This window comes from Danio aesculapii, chromosome 16 (assembly GCF_903798145.1).
Source record: "Danio aesculapii chromosome 16, fDanAes4.1, whole genome shotgun sequence".
Classification (NCBI taxonomy): domain Eukaryota; kingdom Metazoa; phylum Chordata; class Actinopteri; order Cypriniformes; family Danionidae; genus Danio; species Danio aesculapii.
In genome coordinates this window covers 11,362,055-11,385,479 of record NC_079450.1, presented here as the reverse complement: position 1 = coordinate 11,385,479, position 23,425 = coordinate 11,362,055, and the positions used below count along the sequence as shown (strand labels likewise).

The following is a 23,425-nucleotide window of genomic DNA, read 5'->3' as shown; positions in this document are numbered from 1 at the left end:
GTAGTGTCGTCTGCAAACTTAATGAGTTTGATGGAGGGGTCTTTTGCAGTGCAGTCGTTGGTGTACAAGGAGAAGAGCAGTGGAGAAAGAACACATCCCTGGGGGGCACCAGTGCTGATGGTGCGGCTGTCGGATGTGATTTTGCCCATTCTGACTAGCTGCTGTCTATCTGTCAGAAAGCTGGTGATCCATTGACAGACAGAGCTAGGAACAGAGAGCTGGGCCAGTTTGTACTCAAGCAGTGATGGGACGATGGTGTTAAAGGCAGAACTGAAGTCCACAAACAGAATCCTTGCGTAGTTCCCTGGTTTGTCCAGATTTTGTAGGGTATAATGCAGTCCCATGTTGACTGCATCATCCACAGACCGGTTTGCTCTATAGGCGAACTGCAGGGGGTCCAGCAGGGGTCCAGTGATGTCCTTCAAATATGCTAGCACCAGTCTTTCGAATGACTTCATGGCCACAGATGTTAAGGCCACAGGTCTGTAGTCATTGAGTCCTGTGATCTTTGGCTTCTTTGGGATTGGGATGATGGTGGAGCGCTTAAAGCAGGATGGAACTTTGCGCTGTTCCAGTGATCTATTGAAGATATGGGAGAAAATGGGAGCCAGCTGGTCAGCGCAGGTTCTCAGACAGGCTGGTGAGACACCATCTGGCCCTGGTGCTTTCCTTCTCTTCTGTTTACTGAAGATCTGACGCACATTTTCCTTACTGATCTGAAGAGCAGGGGGGGAGAGGAAGATGGCTGGAGGTGTTGATGGCTGTGTAGGGCGATGGTCCGGGCTGTGTTGATGTGGTGTTGATGGCTGTGTAGGGAGATGGTCCGGGCTGTGTTGATGTGGTGTTGATGGCCGTGTAGGGCGATGGTCCGGGCTGTGTTGATGTGGTGTTGATGGCTGTGTAGGGAGATGATCCGGGCGGGTGTGAAGTGTCTGGTCATAGGTGTCAAACCTACAGTAGAACATATTCAGCTCGTTTGCAATATGTTTATTGCTGTCGATACTGGGGGACGGTGTCTTGTAATTAGTGAAATCTTTTAAGCCTCTCCACACTGATGCAGGGTCGTTAGCTGAAAACTGGTTTTGCAGCTTTTTGGCATAGCTTTTCTTAGCCACACCAATCTCCTTTGTCAATGTGTTCCTGGCCCGATTGTACAGGATCCTGTCACCACTCCTGTAAGCATCCTCTTTGGCCTGACGAAGCTGTCTGAGTTTTGGTGTGAACCATGGTTTATCATTGTTAAATGACAAGTAGGTCCTGGTAGGGATGCATAACTCCTCACAGAAACTGATGTATGATGTTACAGTCTCTGTGAGCTCGTCCAGATCTGTGGCTGCAGCTTCAAAAACATCCCAGTCAGTGCATTCAAAACAGGCTTGTAAGACCTGCTCTGTGTCGTTGGTCCATCTCTTGACAGTCCTTAATACTGGCTTAGTAGTTTTAAGTTTTTGCCTGTAAGTTGGTATAAGATGAACCAGGCAGTGATCGGAGAGTCCTAGAGCTGCTCTGGCGACGGAGCGATATGCATTCTTTATTGTGGTGTAGCAATGGTCCAAAATTTTATTGCCTCTGGTGGGGCATGTAATGTGCTGTTTGAATTTAGGCAGCTCATGTGTGAGTTTTGCCTGATTAAAGTCCCCAAGTATGATAAAAGCAGAGTCCGGGTGTTGTTGTTCTGTCATTACAACTGTCATATTAACGTTTATTAATATAGACTTAATGCTTAACAGATAATGAAGTCACTATTTGCTAATGCTTAATAAATAGTTCATAGTGTGTAGTTATTATAAAGTGTTACCAAAGATTTTGCTACATCTACATCTACATACATAAATATTACATGCCATTTCCCCAAATACAATGGGCTCTATTTTGATGATTCATTTGTTTCAAAACTATTTCTAAATCCAGTTCTAATTTCCAGCAAATGAACAGTAATAACGAAGTGTGTGCTAAAAACTGAGTTACATCCAAATACACATGCTGTGCCCCATATCGTCTAAAACCTGACAGGTGGACAAATCTAAGCTTGTTTTTAATAAAACAAATATAAATATGCATATAATGATTAATACTGCTAATAATGGTAACTTTACAAAAGCAAATTGTTATGAATAAACTAAACCCCCAATGAGCCTTGTGCCGCATTGCGCCGGATGTATGATAGGGCCCAATGTTTTTAAGTGCATTCAGTCATCAAAGGTAAATAGCAATCATTCTGTCAAAATATTTCAGTCCTATCCTTAAATGAGCGCTTGTTTTAAAATTGTATAATTTATATTTCTATATATTAAATTTAATTATGCCTAGTTGACATAAAGCACAGATACAGTTCTTAAGTTATAAAAATTGCCCTTACAAAAGTTTAAATGATTGATTTACAGTCATTTTATAACAATAAAACATGATAATATTGTAAAATTAACTGTACTGCTTTATCCTATGCTGTAGATCAGGGGTTCTCAAACTCATTCCTGGAGATCCAGTGTCCTGTAGATTTTAGTTTCAACTTGCCTCAACACACCTGCAAGGATGTTTCTAGAAATCCTAGAAAAGCTGCGGTCACACTGCATAGACATTCACCCAATAGATCTCCATTCATACACGCGTGAATAACACAGACCGGTAACGTAAGCTTGTGCATCAAGTTTCGCAGTTTACTGCATTGCAAAGTTCAAGTTTGGTGAACTCTGACCTGCAAAATAGCATCACGTGACTGCATGAGACCAATCTAAGATTCTCTGGAGAGAAATGTAAAATATGGACCAATCCCTAGCTTTTTAAAACATCTAATCATCTTGTTTATTCCCGCCTCTTTTCGCAGTGCTGTACGACAGAATTTCGCATGCTCAAACTCTAGTGTGACCGCAGCATAAGAGCTTGAATAGCTAGCCCACGTGTGTCTGATTGGGGTTGGAGCTAAAATCTGCAGGACACTGTACCTTCAGGACCAAGATTGAGAACCCCTGCTGTAAATCAAACGTCGCCACAAGGATAGTAAAACTGGAGATTTTTGACTTTATTTTTTTAAACGATTAAATAATGTTTTGGTTATTAGTGAAAAAACAACGTTTGGTATAAAAACAACAGAAGTCTATGGAAAATCATGACTTGCACAATCTACAGCAGGGATGTCAAACTCAATTTCTGGAGGGCTGCAGCCCTGCCCAGTTTAGTTCCAACCCTAATTAAACACAGTTGATCAAACTAATTAAGTCTTTCAGTCTTGTTTGAAACCTATACAGGTAAATGTGTTGAAGCAGGGCTGGGCCTAAACTGTGCTGGGCTGCAACCCTCCAGGAATTAAGTTTGACATCCCTGATCTACAGAATACATTTACATGTTATTTAGAAAACATTTTTTTCTAAAGATACCAAAGAAAACTACAGTAATACAAGTGTATGTGAGTGTGTGTGTGTTTGTGTGTGTGTACTGTATATATTTAAAAAAAATGCTTACCCCTGTAAATCTCCTGTTGTTGATTTTAGTGTCATGGTTTGCAAATTTGGAAGTCCCCTCCTGCAAAAGGAAAGTGCTTTTATTACTGGAAACTTGTGCTATGGAGGCATAAATAATTCTGTGTTTGCAAAATGGTTTTGCGTGATGCATTTAAATCTGGCATGTTGTGACCGTTTGGGGATCTGAATGTGCTTTCAGAGCTCCAGTGCAGAGGAAGAGTATTACTTTTTTTGTCATTTCTGGATCTTGACATTGATTGTCACTAGAGTCTTTTGAAAGTCCATGTCTCCTTTTGTGTTCTACAAAAATGGTGACAGTATGCAGAATGACAACAAATTGTGAGTTTTTTTTTGGTCCCTAGAATGCGTCTGTAGAGTTTTAGCTCTGGCATACCTCATACTGTAGAATATATCATTCATTATACCATGCTGTAGATGCACCTTTTTGGGCAGAAGCAAAAACACACAATTTGTGTGCCAAATACACACTATGCACTTACGCACTATGCATGTAGTGTATGTGTTTACTGTTGGCCCAATTGGAATTATAAAATTTTTCCGACTAAATATATATTCAAACTGCTTTCCAGTGAGTGTTTAATAGTTGCCAAATTAAGACATATGAACAAATGCACCAATCACATTGGTCAACTAGTTTTTATCGCAGTGCATCAAAGCAAAATAATAAGCCTGAGGTGTTTTTTTTAAATGATGGTTTTACACCTGTGCCTGGTTGGATGAAAGTCCTAAAGCTAAGAAATCCCTTAGTTTGAAGTTTAAGGTTAAGGGCCAACTTAAGGAATTTAAGGCTGCCATTAAATATTTTCATTTAATGATCCAAGAGTTCTTTTAACATTGCTACAAAATCCATAGTTACCATTTACCCTTAAGGAATGTAAGGGACCAAAACATCTCCCTTAAATGAGCAAATGATGCTCAAAATGAAGCATTTTCACCTAAATAAAAAGTTTTAGATAAAAGATTTGCAGGATTGTAAAAAAAAACCATTTAATCAAACTAATATACAAAATGTGTTGATAGCACATCTGCACAGGAGTGCATCCATATGAAGTTGCAGTTTCAGTGCAGGCTCTACGTGATCCCAGACAAGTGTTATTGGTCATCCATAATAATGTCAGAATCGACTCGATAAGGGAACGTCTCAACTCGCTTAACAGAAAGAAAACAGCACGGGTGATGTGTATAACAGAGTTATTGCAAGACAAGCATTCGTGGTTAAGACAAATTCCCTTTAAACTCCAGTGTAGTTTTTTAGATGTTAGTATCAGTATGTTAGTCTTCAAGAATATCTATAAGCTAGTGTGGTAGAAAACAATGACAATTTTCACCTTTAGAAGATAATAAACTGATATAAACAGGGAAAGCTTGTAGTTTGTCACTTCCAGCCATTTTCAGCCTGGTCTTAGCTCATCAGGCTAGGAAATGGCCTGCTAAAACCAGCTTGACCAGCTTGGTTTAAGCTGGAGGTAGTTGGTTTTGGCTGGGCTCACAGCCTGGCTAGTCTGGTCAAGCTGATTTTAGCTGGTTATCTCCCAGCCTGACCAGCTAAGACCAGGCTGGAAATGGCAGAAAATTGTCAAAATCCTTCTAAAACCAGGCTGGTTGACCAGCTAAAACCAGCAAACCAGCCTAGGCTGGTTTAAGCTGGATTTTTCAGCAAGGTTGTTGTAAAATAATCCCATTGTGCTGGTTTTAACACAAATTTATCAAAGCTGAATGTGTAAAAAAAACCTAACATGAGACATTTAAAGCAGAGTGATAGATTATAGTGTGTACAGTCACATTGTACATGTTTACAGTATGAGGTTGTGTTTTTGCATGACAAGAGATAAGCCGCCATTAGTTCCTCTCTTCAGGCCCTGTTGACCTGATGCAGTGCAGCATCGATTGACCTGCTATTTCCCCATCAGTGCATGGCCATGCTCTCTAATAACATTAGCTGTACACTAGTGTGAATTAGCAGCTTTGTGTGCTGCTGTGACTGACCTCTTTGAGCAGCTCTCGGCTCTGAGAATAGTTGTCTTTCTCTGAGAAGATGTCAGAAAGCTCCTCGTATCTCTTCACAGCTTCTCTGTCAGTGTAGAGGAACAGACATTAGGTTTTTGTTAACATTAAGGCATCATTCTTATGGAGAATGCATCACGTTTTAAATGCAAATTGGAATTATGAGTGTAGCCATGACTATTGTTACAGATAAAATTACACTAGAAAATTGTTTATAAAACGAGAAGAAAAATTTTTTTATTGTAATAAAATTATGTTCTAGGGCTGGGCCAAAAAAACGATATTAGGTAACCCTTTATTTTGATGGTCCATTTGAGTATTAGTAGGCTGTCTGCTTAATATCTGTTGATATGCTCCTTCAACAGACATTTAACTGACTATAAGAAACTTTGCAAGTACACTACACTAACCCTAACCCTAACCTAACAGTCTACTTATAATCTAATGAGAATTAGTTGCAATGTAACTTAAATTAAACAAACGGACCATCAAAATAAAGCGTGACTTCATATTATATCAAATTGTGATAAACTTTGTCAATAACAATGATAAACTCTCTGGACTTTTTGATCCATATTGATCTAAGAGCCAATCACAGAGCAGAAAGGTGCAACAATGAGAATCTTAAAGTGTGTTGATATGGGTTATATGCACAGCTAGAGTTATAAAGCCAACGATAAACTTCCGGTGAAAGCTTAATGTGACTATTTTCAATTTCACAAGGTTGTTTTTACAGCATCGATGTTGTAATGTAATTACAATACATTCTGTTAAACAGACTTAAGCATTCATATAGTTGTTGAAGCGTAAAACGAGATGAAAGGCCACTTACACCTTTAGTAGCAACAGGCTACCACAGAAATTCCAAATACTGGGGTAAAATAACCTGTCATATTTACAGACATGGCACGGGGGGAAATGGAATTTAATGCAGTGCTTCTTGTCCGGTCTGAGACCCACTTCGTATCCTATATCTAACAGGCAGTGAAGAGCGCTGATTTTTAAAGAAATCAGATCTTAAACGTGACAATTTTGTAATGGAAAGACAGTTCTCTGGAAGCTTTTAGGCTGCCTGGCTGAAAATAAAAAGTCTGTGTGCATATAGCCCCCCATTAGAGATTTATTGGTTGAAAATATGTTATACAATATTTTATACCATGTAATGGACCCTCTAATTTTTTGGTTTCAGTCATCATTGGGATACTCTTTTAAATCTGGAAGCATAAACAACTGATATCAAAATATACATCATTATCGTTCAATATGAAAAATAGTTATCGAGATTGCATTTTTGCCATATCTCCCAGCCCTATGTCATACATAAATACAGTTGAAGTAAGAATTATTAGACCCCCTTCATATATTTTTCCCCAATTTGTGTTTAACAGAGAGATTTTTTTCAAGACATTTTTAAACATAACAGTTTTAATGACTAATTTCTAATGTCTTTTATTTTTGCCATGATAACAGTATATAATATTTCACTAGATATTTTTAAGATACTAGTATTCAGCTTATAGTGACATTTAAAGGCTTAACTAGGTTAATTAGGCAAGTTATGGTAATTAGGCAAGTCAGTGTATAACAGTGGTTTGTTCTGTAGAACATCAAACAGATATATAGCTTAAGGGGGCTAATAATATTGACCTTAAAATGGTTTTAAAATATTCTAGCCGAAAAACAAATAAGACTTTGTCCAGAAGAAAAAAATATTATAGGAAATACGGTGTAAAATTCTTAACTCTATTAAACATAATTTGGGAAATATTTAAAAGGAAAAGCAATTTACAGTGGGGTTTATAATTTTGACTTCAACTGTATATAAAGTTATATTAAATTAAATATATTTATAAATATATTTTGGAAATTTCTGAGATATTTCACCTTAAAATAGATTTAACTGATGGATTTATACTAAAATAAAATTATTATTTAACAAAAATCTTTAAAATGTTTCATTTGAAATGATTTGTATATTACTTATTCATTCATTAATTTTCTTTTCGGCTTAGTCCCTTTATTAATCCGGGGTCGCCACAGCAGAATGAACCGCCAACTTATCCAGCATACAGTATGTTTTGGGAAAATTATGTTTTACAGTATCTTTGGGAAACATCCATACACTCTCATTCACACTCATACACTACAGACAATTTAGCCTACCAAATTCACCTGTACCGCATGTCTTTGGACTGTGGGGGAAACCTGAGCACCTGGAGGAAACCCATGCGAATGCAGGGAGAACATGCAAACTACACACAGAAACGCCAACTGACCCAGCCAAGGCTCGAATCAGTGACCTTCTTGCTGTAAGGCGACAGCACTACCTACTGCACAACTGCGTCGCCCAATATTTCATATTTTATGAACTAATTATATACTTAATTTAAATGAATTACTTTTTAATTAATAATTCAAATAATGTATACATAATTAAATACACTGTAAAAATACTGGGTTCCACACAACCCCTTCATGTCATCCCACTGCAAATTGATTAAGTTACCTTAAGTCACAGATCTCAAACTAAGCTCCTGGAGGGCCGCAGCTCTGCACAGCTTTGCTCCAACCCTATCAAACACAGCTGATCTGAATAATCAAGGTGTTCAAAAGAGTCATGAACATTGGTTGGATCAGCTGTGTTTGATCAGGGTTAGAGCAAAACTGTAGAGCTGCGGCCCTCCAGGAGTTGAGTTCGAGACCTATGACTTAATGGTTTTTACAATTTTAAGTTGGTTGAACATAAAACAATTAAGCTGTCCCCAAAAAAACTCAAGAATTGTGTTGTTTGAGCTCATTTTAAATAAGTAGTTTGAACAAACTGCAAAAATATGTTTTTGGAGTGTTGTACCGCACCACAAATAAATGCTAACTAAGAGCAGATACCTGTCTGTCTCCTGCCAGGTCTTCCTCAGTCTGTGAATGGGGTTGCTCTGCAGCGCTGAGAGGATGGCGTACAGCGATGAGAAGTTCTTCCTGGTTCTGCAGGCCTGTAATAAACCACACGCTCATAGTTCAATCCTCCCTTATGAACTGACAATCTGTGTGTAACTGAGTTTACAGTAGGCTCTGACCTCTGCAACGCTGATCCACTTCTCCAGAAGTCTGGCCCTCTGCTGGCTCTTCAGAGCTGTGATCCACAGACACGAGGCCGTGACGGCATTAGCCAAGCGATTAAACTGCTTGATAGTTGCTCTGACGGACCAACATGCTCCTTCCTGGCCCTTCTTATCTCTCTGAGACCACAGAGAGCCCAGGCAGTGATGGGGCACCAGCTTCAGAAACAGATCCTACAGGCCAAACAAAACATTTAGTTTGTTATGGAGAGGCTAATGGCCCGATCACACCGAATGCACATTTCCATTCTGAGAATGCAAGGTGAAATGCACTGCCTTTTTTGTTGATAAGTGCTCTGTGCTTTTAATGATGCTAGGCAATCACTGCTGTTGATACTGTTATAATTGTAATATTTAATTATATTGTGATATTCAAGATTTGGGAAGTCTTACAGTTCCAGATAACTTGAATAGACCAATAGTCTGTCCTCCATTTTTAAAGGTGCTGTATGTAAGTTTTCGACTCTTCTTAAGCATAAAAATACCATAATATGTTTGCAGATATTTAAGAAACATGCTAAGTGAACATGTTTATCTAAAAAACAATGCTGAAGTCAGATATTCTGCTTTGCACATGTTCGTTAAGTGCCAGAACGGCTGTCTTTGTTTTGGTTCTTTTAACCCACCCAATGCCATTTTAGCCAATTATATTTCAGCACCCCGGGCTGCCTTGGTGAAAAACGGCGTGTTTCATTCATTTAGTCAGCAAGGCTCTCAAAGCATACATCCATGACCGAAATTCAACCTCCAGCAGACAGTAGCAGACTCCGAAATGAGACACCATTCAGAGTTCCACATGAGGTTATTAATTAGCAAATAATATAAATATTATAGACGTAAACATTAGGTGAGCAGGTAACCTTGTAATTCCTTCTATCGCGTGCCGTTGCTTTTATTTAGAAAACGATTTAAATCAGCCTAAATCAGCCTTTAGGCTCGATAGTCAGGCACACTCCTGTTGGTCATCAATCTGGCAACCTGCGCTTGTGTGTGTTTTGATCAAGGAATGCAATACCTAGTTCAGCCACTGGGTATCAAACTTGCATACCGCACCTTTAAAAGTCTCCGTAGCCATCTTGACAACACACTGCTGTCACCTCAATTGGGTATATGCCGAGCTAGTGTGTTTCCCATACTGACAAACTTACGGTGACCTGTTATTGTGAATCTTTTTCCATTTTATATGGTTTATTTTACAGCATTGATGTTGTAATGTAATTAAAATACAATCAGTTAAATAAACTTTGGCATTCATTTAGTTGTTCAAGCGTAAAACGAGACAAAAAGCTGTTTACTCGCATGCACCTGTCAGAATCGGCAGGCTAGCGCAGAAGCTCCATTGAATATAATTTGGTAAAATAAATGCTCATATTATAAAGACATGGGGGAAATATAATTTAATGCAGTGCTTCTCGTACAGTCTAAGACCCACTTTATATCAGATATCACTCAGCCAGTGGAGATCGCAGATTTTTAAAGAAAACTGACCTTAAATGCGCCGATTTTTGCATTGGCATACAGTTGATCAGAAGCGCTTAACCCAGGTTACTGGCAAATTCAAAGTTCTATTAGCATGCTTCGGCATATACCCTATGGAAACCCCGCCTCTGCTTTCATTTGATTGGAGAATTAAAGAGACACGACTGATGAGGGTGCTTTTTCCACTTAGAGTTGACTTTCTTTCAACTGCAGGCGCACAGAATGCAAAAACACAAGGCACACAGGGTGCATAAGCAGCACGCAAACCTCTCACTGCCATTAGAAAACCATTAAAAAAAGGCGCCTCTCAACACAAAAAGCGTGTTCGCGTGATTAAGGCCTAAATGTGACATCAAAACACAGACATGTTTTTCTTAAAGGGCCCCTGAAGTTTCTTAGAATGCGTGTCTTTGTTTCAGGTAACAGACTATACGCACTGAGACTTTTAATTTGGAATAAACCCACTCGGGTGTTTCCATCTTCACTGTCTGATCGAGACACAATATAATATGGGTCTCAGGGCTGCACAATATATCGTTTCAGCATCGATATTGCAATGTGGATATCAGCAAGTCACATAACAGGACGTGCAATGTTGAGATATGATTATAGTTGACTAGGAGAAACACTTCAGAACACATGAGAATTGTGTAGTTATTGCAGATTTTAACCATAATGAAGCGAAAGTTTATCATTTGCACACGTTTTTAAGGCCTAACAGAGTTCAATGTATTCAGGCACAAGGAATTTCACCCCTTTGTAACTTTAATAATGTATAATTTTATTGAATTATTTATACAATAAAGACTTATTTTACATTGATTATTCAAACTGTACCTGAATACTATTTGACTGCCCTCAAAAGCATAAAACACTATTTAATCACACCTTAGTTGTTGCTCTTTTGTATTTACTGTATCTTTGCTTGTAATTTATTACATTTTATGCATAAGTAACTTCACTACAAAATTATCCCAATCAATTTCATTTAATAAATTCCTTCCGAATAGCAGTTTTCAAGTCATCTGGTGAAATGTTATATACGGTATATCGCAATATTTATCGCAGATAAGCTAAATATCCCAATGTGGGATTTCTCTAATATCGTGCAGCCCTATCTCACACCACACAAGAAGCACTGCATTAAATTCCATTGATGTAATTCCAATTATGGATAGCTTATAGATAACCTTAAGACCATTTGTTTACATTTCAGGTGGACTTTAAAGTGTTTTTTCTTGGTTCAAATGCATGGCAGACTCACTGTCTCAATCCTGGTGAGCTGCTCTGCGATCACACTAGATGGAAATCCCAGGATGCTGGTGGCGTCGAAGTCTGAGGGGTTCGGAGGAGACAACACACTTTTGGTAGGATCTGTAGGAGAAAAGTGAATGACCTGAGCAAAATCGACTACATGCAAAGCAACGTGTCTATAAAACCTGCAGTCAGAGTTTAGGATTAGCAGACATTTGCATAAATATTTACTGTGTGGTTTTTAGTTGATAAAAAAATTATGACAAAATAATAAAATATAAATGAATTCAATAAATGTAGTAATTTGTTTGAATTTTAAAAGTGTCAAAGTTATTTATTTTAGTTATTTATGTTTTATTAATTTGGTCGTATTTTTGTCTAAGTTGTTTTAATCTTTTTAAAATACTTGATTGCTTCTGACTAAATAAATAACTTTTAAAAACTTTATTTAGTTTAATATCAATAATAAACTTTTACTTTTATTTTGAATTTATTTATTATTTATAATTTTTTCATAATTTTGTTGTATAATTTTTAAATCAATTAATTTATTGATATTGACTATATAAATTACATTAACATTTTTTAAATGTTCTAGTTTAATATTAACAATTTTCTATTACATTTCATTTCATTTTATTCATTTATTTTTATATTATTTATTTGTAATAATTCTTTTATTGTGTTTCTGTCCTAATTTTTTAATCATTCATAAACACTTAATCAATATTTACTGTATTAATAACTTTAACACCTTTAAAGCTTAATCTAGTTTAATGTTAATGATATACTATTACATTAATGTAGATATTATTATTATTATTATTATTATTATTATTATTACTTTATTAGTTTTTAATGATTTTGTCTTAATTCTTTTAAAATCATTAAAATACTCGAATGATATAAACTGTATAAATAACTTTAAAATAACAATTTTAGAACTTTAGTTAAATGTAAATGATATACGGATACATTAATTTAGAATGTATTTATTTATAAAAATATAATATTTTTAATAATTTTGATGTGTTTTGTCTTTTTTTTAAATCCCATAAAATATTTGAATGATATCGACTATATAAATAACTTAACACTTTTAAAACTTTGTGTAGTTTAATGTAAATAATATACTAATGCATTCACTTAGAATTGATTTATAAAAAATACTTTTTTATATTTATATATATATATATATATATATATATATATATATATATATATATATATATATATAATTTTTTAACACCATTAAAACTTTATCTACTTTAATGTTAATAATAGTTATTATTATTTAATAATTTAAAAAAATATTTTTGTTGTTTTTTACACTTTTTTAAATCTTTAAAAAGGTAATCGATATTGACTATGTAAATAACTTCATCACATTTAAAACTTTATATAGTTTAATATAAATAATATATTAATAAATTAATTTAAAAGGTATTTATTTATAAAAAATAGTACATTTTAATAGTTTTGTTGTGTCCTAAATATTGATATTGACTATATAAATAACACCTTTAAAACTTTAATGTTAATAATACAGTATTACATTTAGTTTTTTAATGAATCTTTTAAATAATAATAATTATGTTTTGTTTTTGTCATTAAAAAATATATCGATTATATAAATAACTTTAAGACTTTTAAAACTATATAGTTTATTGTAAATAATATACTATTACATCAATTTAGAATGTATTTATTAATTAATAATTACTTTCTAATGATTTTGTTGAGTTTTTTAAATCAATCAAAAACATTTCACTGATATTGACTATATAGATAACTTTAAAAAGCACTTTATATAGTTAAATGTAAATCGTATACTAATACATTAATTCATTCATTTTAATGCCTTTTAAATAAAATATTGTTGTATTTTTGTCTTAATAGTTTTTTTAAATCATTTATATTTAATGCAAATAATATACTTTTACATGAATTAATTAATTTATTCTCACTGATTTTTTAAAATAATTTTGTTGTGTTTTTGTCTAAATAAAACTTTTAAAAGACAAGATTTTACATAAATATGGGAACCTGAATATAAATATGATAAGCTCAAATTATCATCCATCAAAAATGACAGTATGGGAAATCTCTATGTTGACACCAGCTAATATTTTTACCTTTTGCCTCCATATTTCAGAACTCCAGAACACCATATAGACTATTTGGGGTATGTAAACAAAAACAATGCTTCCAACGAATTTCCCGTTTTACATTTTTAATTTCTAAAGCTTTTAAAAGAGCCACACATTGATAAATAATGCTATGATAGTTTTTTTAACATGACGTTATGATCGAACTGCCTATTATGAAATAGTTTGATAGCAAACAGGAAATGTTCATGGGCTTTTGACATCACCACAATGAAATGGTCTATAGTAACTTATTCCTACCACCAAAAGAAACATATTTTCACACACAATCTCTGTTTTTGTCTGTGACAGATGTGCTGACCTGAGAGCGATGCAGACAGCAGGGTTTTCTCGCTCAGCTCCTCTGAGATACGCAACAGTCGGCTCTTGATTTCAGCCCCTGAAGAGTCTGTCGGCAGAAGCGGGGCCAGACGCAGCAGACGGGACGGGTCGCTCAGAGAACGGAAATCTTCAGGATAGTCAGTCATCCATGTGCTGAACACGGTACACACCGCTCTGAACACAGCAGATCAGCATTTCACCACCACACAAACGCACATGAATCATTTATATACACCTGATGTGTGTCTGCTGTAGTGCATACTTGTTAAACATCTGACGGCTATTGCTGTGAGTCTCCCCAGGAGGATTTTCCAACCTAAAAAAATATATATAAATATGGGGATTAATGGCTAATAGACAGTAATAAATGCAAATAATTATTATTGCAGTAATAATAATAATAATAATAATAATAATAATAATAATAATAATAATAATTATTATTATTATTATTATTATTATTATTATTATTATTATTAATTAATTAATTAATTAATTAATTAATTCATTCATTTTCTTTTCAGCTTAGCCCCTTTATTAATCACGGGTCGCCATAGCAAAAGGAACCGCCAACTTATCCAGCATTTATTTTTTTATGCAGCGGATGCCCTTCTAGCCACAACCCAATGCTGGGAAACACCCATACACATACACCACAGCCAATTTAGTTTATTCAATTCACCTGTAGCGCAAGTCTTGGACTTGTGGGGGAAACCGGATCACCCGGAGGAAACCCACGCAAATGGAGAGAACATGCAAACTCCTCACAGAAATGCCAAATGACCCAGCCCTGGCTCAAACCAGAGACATCCTTGCTCTGAGGCGATCGTGCTACCCACTGTGCTACCATGAGGCCCTTCTTATTCTTCTTATTATTTTTATTATTATTATTATTATTATTATTATTATTATTATTATTATTATTATTATTATCATCATTATTATTATTATATTTAGATAATAATTAATTAATTCTGGATTGTAGTTACTTTTGGCATTTTTGGTATTTTCTCTCTGTTTTATTATTTTATTAGTTTTAATAATTAGTTTAAAGTATTTGTCTATTTAGTTTGAATTTTATTGATACTAATTACTTTATTGCAAATATGTATTTAATTTTTTAATTAGATATAATGATATGTTTTCGATTTTCATTTTTAATTTTAGTGTAGAATGTCTGTGCAGGTTTTATTAGTGACTAATATTTGTTTAAAACGTCTTTATATATTAAATATTAATAAGCTATGGAAAGTTAATTTTGAATGAAGTTTGTATGTTCATTTTCTTATTTTTTTCTTATTATTAACTTATTTTTCATTAGCATGTCTATATATTTCTAGTTTTTAGTTTTATGAATAACTTTTGATTATGTGTATCAAATGATAGTTCACCTAGACGTTTTTTATTCTGTTCAAATTCATAAATCAATCATGTTGTTATACTTCTGCTGTTTTTATTAGTTTAATTTAGTTCAATATCTATAAAGTTTTTAGTTTGTTTTATATAAATAATTATTTATTTATTTGAAACTTTGTAACTAATAACACATTTACTTTTTAAACTGTTAATTCATTTTTTATTAAGTTTTAGTTTTTATTAATAATAAATTCAAGAAAATACTAATTTTGCTTGTATTAATATTAATATTATTATTATATTTTAAATTATAAATATTAAAATATTAATTATGCCCGGCTGTGTCAGTTGGCATTTCTGTATAGAGTTTGCATGTTCTGCCCATGTTGGCGTGGGTTTGCTCTGGGTGCTCCAGTTTCCCCCACAGCCCAAAGACATGTGCTATAGGTTAATTGAATAAACTAAATTGGCTTTAGTGTATGTTTGTGAATGAGTGTGTGTGGGTGTTGCAGCTAGAAAGGCATCTGCTGTGTAAAACATATGCTGGATAAGTTGGTGGTTCATTCTATTGTGGCAACCCCTGATGAATAATGGGACTAAGCCGAAGGAAAATGAATGAATGAATGAATGAATGAATTATATTTTTCACACTACTTATATTTTTTCATATATTTTGTTTCAGTTTAAGAATTTACAGCATTGTATGCATATTATTTTTGGTGTGATACAAAGATCAAACTAAAAACCTGCCTAGTTAACCTAATTAACCTAGTTAAGCCTTTAAATGTCACTTTAAGCTGTATAGAAGTGTCTTGAAAAATATCTAGTGAAATATTATTTACTGTCATCATGGCAAAGATAAAATAAATCAGTTATTAGAAATGAGTTATTAAAACTATTATATTTAGAAATGTGCTGAAAAAAATCTCTTTGTTAAATAAAATCAACAGGGAGCTAATAATTCTGACTTCAACTGTACATACAATTAACAAACTTTTACTTTATTTTTTAAGTAGACATTTATAGTACACTAAAAATGGTTGGATGTCATAACCCAACATTGACTGAAATATGGACAAACCCAGTGTTGGGTAAATTTTTTTGACATTAAATTTAAATGATCCAACGGTTTGGTCCATTTTTGACCCAATGTTTTGTTACAACAACCCTTTATTTAGAGTGTACAGTATTTACACGTTTGAGTAGAAAGTCACAAAACAAGAACAGCTCATGCAACTCATCTTAATGTATATGTTTCCTAAAATTCAGCATTAAAGATCACCAATAAAATAAAACATCAATTAAAATTCTCAATATTTGATATACAGTGTTGGGTAAAGTTACTTTTAAAAGGAACATATTACAATCCTAAATCACTTTTTTAAAATAACCGTGTTACATAGTTACTTTTAAGGAAAGTGATGCGAAAGCATGTGTTGTTTTTGCACTATTTTAATTTGTTGTTATTTCTTTAAAGATTAATATAGGCTCAACATTGTAATATGTAACATTTTACCCAACACTGTTGATATATGAAATGCAATGGCTTTCTACTGTGGCTGCAGTTGCTGTACCTGCATATGAGGATGTCCAGCACTCTCTGGGTGGAGGTGAAGGAGCGATAGGTGGAGAGGAAGATGGAGATGAATGACGAGTCGCCCATGGAGAAGGAGTGAAGGAGATGCAGTACCAGCTTCTCCTCGGTTCCGGCTTTGACGTGCTGAGAACGGCCCACTGCAGACTGGAAGAAACCCGTGAAGACGTTAAGACAAAACAAATAGCTAATCTGGGTTAGAGTGTTTCTCAGAAAGACGAGACTCACCTGAGGGCTGGTGGGGGAACCAGGCCCCTGTTTGACCACCACAGTGTAGATGATGCCTTCCTCCGCCATTTCAGACACAGTGGACTGAACAAGAGAAACATCAGAGTAAGTAAACACTCTTTTGTTTTTAGATTTTTATGACTTGAAGTTATTCATCGCAAGTGCTAGAGCAGCGTTTCTCAATACTGGTCTTCGCGCTACACATTTCTTATGTTTCTCTTCTGGTTTCATTAATGTATTCACTAACGTCAACTAATTATGAACAATACATGTACAGCATTTAGTTCAGTTTCCTTTATTCTGTCATTCAAAACATCACAATAAAATTTTAATGCAGAACGAAATTAAGTTGCAACAGACCCAACAAGAACATAAAAACATCCCTATACAAACACTATAAAATCCTAACATGATAAACAAGCTTTTATAATTTCATAAAAATATAGTTATATAAGATATAAACTAATTTTAAAAATCTCTGAAGAGAATAACTTAGTACTTCATATATCAGTTTCGTACAACTCATCCTAACACTATGTTTTGTCTTGTTCTGAGCCGGTGCAGCTCATCGTAGTTTAACATATGCTAATTCATCATTAACATCCAAACTCATGCTTGTTAACATTAGATAATGCACCTTGAGTTAACATAAACTAACAATGAACAACTGCTTTTCATTAACTAACATAAACAAATACTGTAATAGATGTATTGTTCAGTGTTTGTTCATGTTAATGCAACCCTGCTGGTCCTACACCACTCAACCAAGGTTATAATAGTTTTGGATTTTTCATTAGTTTTAGTTTCTATTTCGTTTTGACTTTTTGTTTTTAAATTCAGTTAGTTTTAACTAGTTTCAGAGGCAGATTTACTAGTTTTTATTAGTTTCTATATTTTGAAATGACTTCTGTTTAGTTTTTATTAGACTTTCCGCATGGGAGTCGGTTGCTCCACCAGGGAGGCTAAAAACTATGGCCTCAGTCGCTAGAGCACCTTTAGATGTCAGAGGAGTGAGGTTTTACCTGCAAAGCACTTCACTAGCTGGCCTCCATTACACTCACCCCCTAAACCTCACTCCCATCCAGGTCACGACACCAGTGTAACGATTGTTGACCTCTGTGTTGTGTTTTTTGCAATCATCACCAACTCAAAGCAACAGTACCTTCCAAAAGTGGTTCTCAGTGTATCTTTATTTTGAGAAACAAATCAAATAACATCGCATGAAACACAGGGCAATATACTGCAGACAAAACCGTAGCAGCATCAGCCATATTCTGCTGAACTATGGTAGCTGTGCAAGGACAAAATAAAGAAAACGCCTGCATGTTTTAAACACTAGGGGGCACCAAACTATCAATCCATTCATTCATTCATTCATTTTCTTTTCAGCTTATTCCATTTATGAATCAGGGGTCGCCACAGCGGAATGAACCGCCAACTTATCCAGTATATTTTTATGCAGTGGATGCCCTTCCAGCTGCAACCCATCACTGGGAAACATCCATATATACTTAGTCAAACACATACACTACAGAAAATTTCACCTACACCACATGTCTTTGGACTGTGGAGGAAACCGGAGCACCCGGAGGAAACCTAACATAAACTAATACAACCTTATAGTAAAGTCTTATCTCACTTTCTACATCAGACACTTGTTCTAATTCGACAACAGGTGCCCTGCAAAGTGGACTCTACAGAATGTTTTGCCATTATTTCAGTTGGAAGGGAGAATGTTTGCTTCAAATGGCATTTTAGTGGCGCAAGGACTGGGATTGAGAAAACTGCTCTGGAGAGTTCTGGGTAGGCCTGTCAGGTTAATTAAAGTCTGTGTGAAATCAAAAATTACAATGTTTATTTTGCTAGTGCACATTTAGCCCATGTCCACACAACACACATGTATTTTTATAAATGAAGTTTTCCCTGCTTTCGTTTTTAAGTGGCGGAACAATGCAGAATATGGTGTTGGCCAATCAGAGGGGGGAAAACAGCATGCACGGTGACATCATGAGGCTAAAGTTTTCAGAAAGTTGCAATTTGTATGTGGCCGAAGTTGAATAATTAATCTGTACAAGTTAATCCACTTGAATAAAATGTTTGTTTCGGAATCTTTCAATTCAATTCAATTCACCTTTATTTGTATAGCGCTTATATAATGTAGATTGTGTCAAAGCAGCTTCACATAAGAGGTCATAGTAAATTGGAACAGTGTAGTTCAGTTTGTAGTGTTTAAGTTCAGTTCAGTTTAGCTCAGTTCAGTGTGGAATCTTCAATCAAAGTCTGCACACTTGCTTCTACGATTGAAGTGTCGTTCCTTCTCTGCTTACGTCAGTTTGATGCTTCAGCCACAATATTTTAGAACCACGCCCCTTTTAACATTAGTTTGCTATGAGGAAATGATACGCAAAAGTAAAACCCCACCCCCTACTGCACATTTAGTTTCAGTTGTAAGTACATCAACATACTGAAAGAGAAGTCTCTGCAACTTTCTAGTTCAGGCAGACTTTAAAGGGGTCATGAAATGAGAAATCATAATTCCTTTGATCTTTTGACATTTTAGAGAGCAGTACACTATAAAAGTATTAGGTAAGATTCAGAACTCAAAAAGTTATTATTAGTCTAGAAATGGCTTAGATTGAAGAAAGCCTGCAAAACAACAGATTGTAAATGAGCCCGTTTATGATGGCTAAACTCCGCCTCCAGAGAAGAAAATCAACGTCTACTATTACATTGCTGACTATGTAGCTCCACCACTTGTTTTTATTCAGTGGTAAATAATGAGAGGGAAACCAAACAATAAAGATGGGCTGAAGATAATTCAATTCATCTTTATTTCCATCGTGCTTTTACAATGTAGATTGTTTCAAAGCAGCTTAACATTTAAATTAAAACTTAACAGTAAATTGAAACTGTGTCAGTCAGAGTTAAAGTGATTTCAGAGTTTAAGTTCAATTGAGTTCATTTCAGTGTGTTTTAATTTTCCACTGCTGAAAGTCTAAACACTGAAGAGCAAATCCATCAATGCGCAGATAACAGTTTTTGCACATGGCCAACACAACAAAAAAGACATCCATGTGCTAATACACAAAACAAAGAGACATTCAACATAGACAGGAATGATAGGGCTGTAAGGGCTGGATCCTGACAGTTTCTTGAACTTCTGTATCAAATCAATATCATGTTTGCGATCACATTCATGCATTGAAAACGACACTCACTGCCAGCCCGTCCAACAGGCAATATAGGCAGTCTCCTAGGGCTCCGCATTACTTGGAGGGCCCCATGAATGCTGCTCTTGTATATTTACTGTGAATGTAAGCACAAGGATGAGCGTTTACGTATAAACTATGTACAATGCGCATTGTGCAATGCACCAACCCCATTAAACGCGATACAATTCACAACGACAGTGAGGAAAAAAATAACCTCCACATTTGATTAAAAGAATAGCTCAGTATAAATAATACATGACAAATAGCTGAAAACGATAATTAATACACGACAACAGTATGAATAAAAGCAGGAAATATTATAAACATACCCAGCAGCACCACACTCTATTTTGCATAACACAGGCTGCGATTGGCTATTGGGTGAACTAGAATGACGTACTGTAGTCCTACACAGATTCCACATATCTCTCCAAATTGCTCACGTTAGATATAAACCTGAAAAAGTATTTTAAAGTCTTAAGTAATATAACGTCACAGGTGTCCAATCTGTGCCCTTCTTCATTTATTTTTTAATTTCTTTGTATTATATTTAATTTAGTTTGTTTTATGTACAACACACTTGCCCTTTCATTTGCAATACTTTACAATACTTTTCAATGCTTGCAAACTTATTTGTTTAAATCTGAGTAAATATTTTTACATATGTATTATAGGTTCTCACTGTTTTTACACCAGTGGGCCCTTTTTTTTTCTCGCCTAGGGCCCCTCAACCCTACGTCCCGGCACTGACGACACTCTTGCTAATTCCATATATTATAATATCATATCTTTTAAATGTTTATCATAATATCATATCTTTTAAATAGAAAACCCCGTGCAGGTTTTGTTTGCTTTTATAGCTTGAATTATATCGCCAATCTAACTGGTTTCTGACAGGCTTCATCACACAGTGCTTTTCATCAAGATGTTTTACTTTGTATTGTTTTATAACATCAAATCTTTTAAATGTGAATAAAAAAAACATGCAGTTTTTTTATTTTTGCTTTTATAGATTGAATTAAATCATCATTTGAACTAGTTTCTTACAGGCTTTATCACAGTGCTTCTCATCATTATATGCGATTTATTTATTTATTTATTTTGGAAAGTGACTTCCAGTTTTGATTATCTGTGGACATTACATATCCCATACTTCTTTTACTCAGGGTGTCCGCGGGGTCTTACAAAGTCTTAAAATGTCTTAAATCTCAGAAGCAAAATTGTAGGCCTTAAAAAGTCTTAAGTTTGCTGAAACATTGTGTTGTAGGTCTTAAATCTTTTTTAAACAAGTCTTAATTTTCCTTTGTTCATGTGTAGCTACTCAATCTGGCCCTTTTTTCTGTCACTAACTTTTTATTTCAAAATGTTTTAACTCTATTTACCAAAATGTTTTAATTAATTATTTTCCTTACAATAGCATGTGTTTAATAGTTCTCCAATTACTGTGTTTGCTGCTGAGGACACTGACCTGGACAGATATTTGTGCATACATTTAGTTTATTAATGTTTTTAAAATTTTAAAAACATTTTTACATTTTATTTTAAAGAAAGGTTATGTTGAAAACAAGTTTATGTTTACAACTAGAGCTTGCTTGTTTTGAAACATTATTTAAAATTTGTTGCTAAGAAATAACTAAATTATGTAACTTTTTTATTATTAAATAATTAGTATTATTGTACAACTAAATGTATTAAATTATATATTTTTAACAGGTCAAATTAAAAAAGAAATCCATTTGTGCCATTATAAAACTCCTTAGCGTTTAGCTCTGTATGAGTTCATGATTTCATTCATAATGGTCTTAAAATTCTCTTAAAAAGTCTTAAATTCACTTGGCGAAACCTGCAGAAACCATGTTTACTGTGCCACATTATAAATTACTTTTATAAAAAAGAAAATAATAAATATAAGAATAAAATGAATACAGTCTTACCAGGTCAAGTGGACAGTACCATGTGGTCTTCATTGGGGACGGCTCCCCCTAACAAAACACAGACAGAAACTATACAGTTGAAGTCAGAATTATTAGCCCCCCTTTCATTTTTTTCTTCTTTTTTTAAATATTTCCCAAATGATGTTTAACAGAGCAAGGAAATGTTTACAGTATGTCTGATAATATTTTTTCTTCCGGAGAAAGTCTTATTTGTTTTATTTCAGGTAGAATAAAAGCAGTTTTTAATTTTTTAAAAACCATTTTAAAGTCAACATTATTAGCCCATTATTAAAGCTATATATTTTTTCCCCGATAGTCTACAGAACAAACCATCGTTATACAATAACTTGCCTAATTACCCTAACATGCCTAGTTAACCTAATTAACCTAGTTAAGCCTTTAAATGTCACTATAAGCTGTATAGAAGTATCTTGAAAAACATCTAGTCAAATATTATTTACTGTCATCATGGAAAAGATAAAATAAATCAGTTATTAGAAATGAGTTATTAAAACTATTATGTTTAGAAATGTGTTGAAGAAATCTGTCTGTTAAACAGAAATTCTGGAATAAAATAAACAGGGGGGATAATAATTCTGACTTCAACTGTAAGTTCATGACATATTATGAATGTGAACACTGTTTACACACACAAAAAAATAGTTTAACCGTTATTCATAAGACTGTTGCCCAACAGGTTTCCTGAACACTCCCCAGGCCAGCCAGTGGTTGGATTAATGGATAGCCCCGCCCCAAATCTCATGCTATTGGTCAACCCAGTCAAGGTTAATTTCAGTTGGGAACTCTTATCTTAAAAATCCTAAACTGTTCCAGTTATTTGCAGACAGCTAAAGCTAAAGCTCCACTTTCTCTCCAAACAATAGATGCTTTTATATCTGGCTTGACATTTAAACCCTAATCTCTCTGATAAAGCTAAACATTTACATGTTATCTCCAGCTAAAACTTTAGCTTTATGCAAACTCCTGCTTTTACTTAGAGCTGTTAAACTGAAGCATGTATCTGAATGCTTTGGTTTTACCCGGCTCAGATTTTCCAGCATGAAAAATGCATGAGACAACAGGCCAAAAAACAAACCCAGTGATCATGAGTAAGTGTCTGAAAACATCCACAAGCTTCCCGACAGACTGACACACACTGATCACTTATGCAGATCAAGTCCAAATTTGAACACAAACCCAAGATCTTAAAGCATAAAAAAGCAGCTGTTTATAACGTCGGATCATGAATGCTCGGTTGTTTCAGAACACACAAGATGCTT

General features: G+C 34.6%; 1 protein-coding gene across 4 annotated transcripts in view; it reads right to left on the bottom strand.

Annotated features, from left to right (window-relative positions):
* Nucleotides 1-23,425, bottom strand: part of rgl2 (ral guanine nucleotide dissociation stimulator-like 2) — a 60,257-nt gene that overhangs the window by 17,770 nt on the left and 19,062 nt on the right. For 3 of the 4 annotated variants that reach the window (XM_056476085.1, XM_056476087.1, XM_056476088.1), the window contains 9 exons: nucleotides 22,146-22,193; nucleotides 16,752-17,083; nucleotides 14,084-14,137; nucleotides 13,802-13,995; nucleotides 11,343-11,452; nucleotides 8,558-8,773; nucleotides 8,370-8,473; nucleotides 5,466-5,550; nucleotides 3,460-3,519 (listed from right to left, as the gene is read on the bottom strand). In XM_056476085.1, coding sequence (XP_056332060.1) covers nucleotides 3,460-3,519; nucleotides 5,466-5,550; nucleotides 8,370-8,473; nucleotides 8,558-8,773; nucleotides 11,343-11,452; nucleotides 13,802-13,995; nucleotides 14,084-14,137; nucleotides 16,752-17,083; nucleotides 22,146-22,193 — 1,203 coding nt within the window. The remainder of the gene's footprint in view (nucleotides 1-3,459; nucleotides 3,520-5,465; nucleotides 5,551-8,369; nucleotides 8,474-8,557; nucleotides 8,774-11,342; nucleotides 11,453-13,801; nucleotides 13,996-14,083; nucleotides 14,138-16,751; nucleotides 17,084-22,145; nucleotides 22,194-23,425) is intronic. The other variant, XM_056476086.1, reaches the window with a different exon arrangement.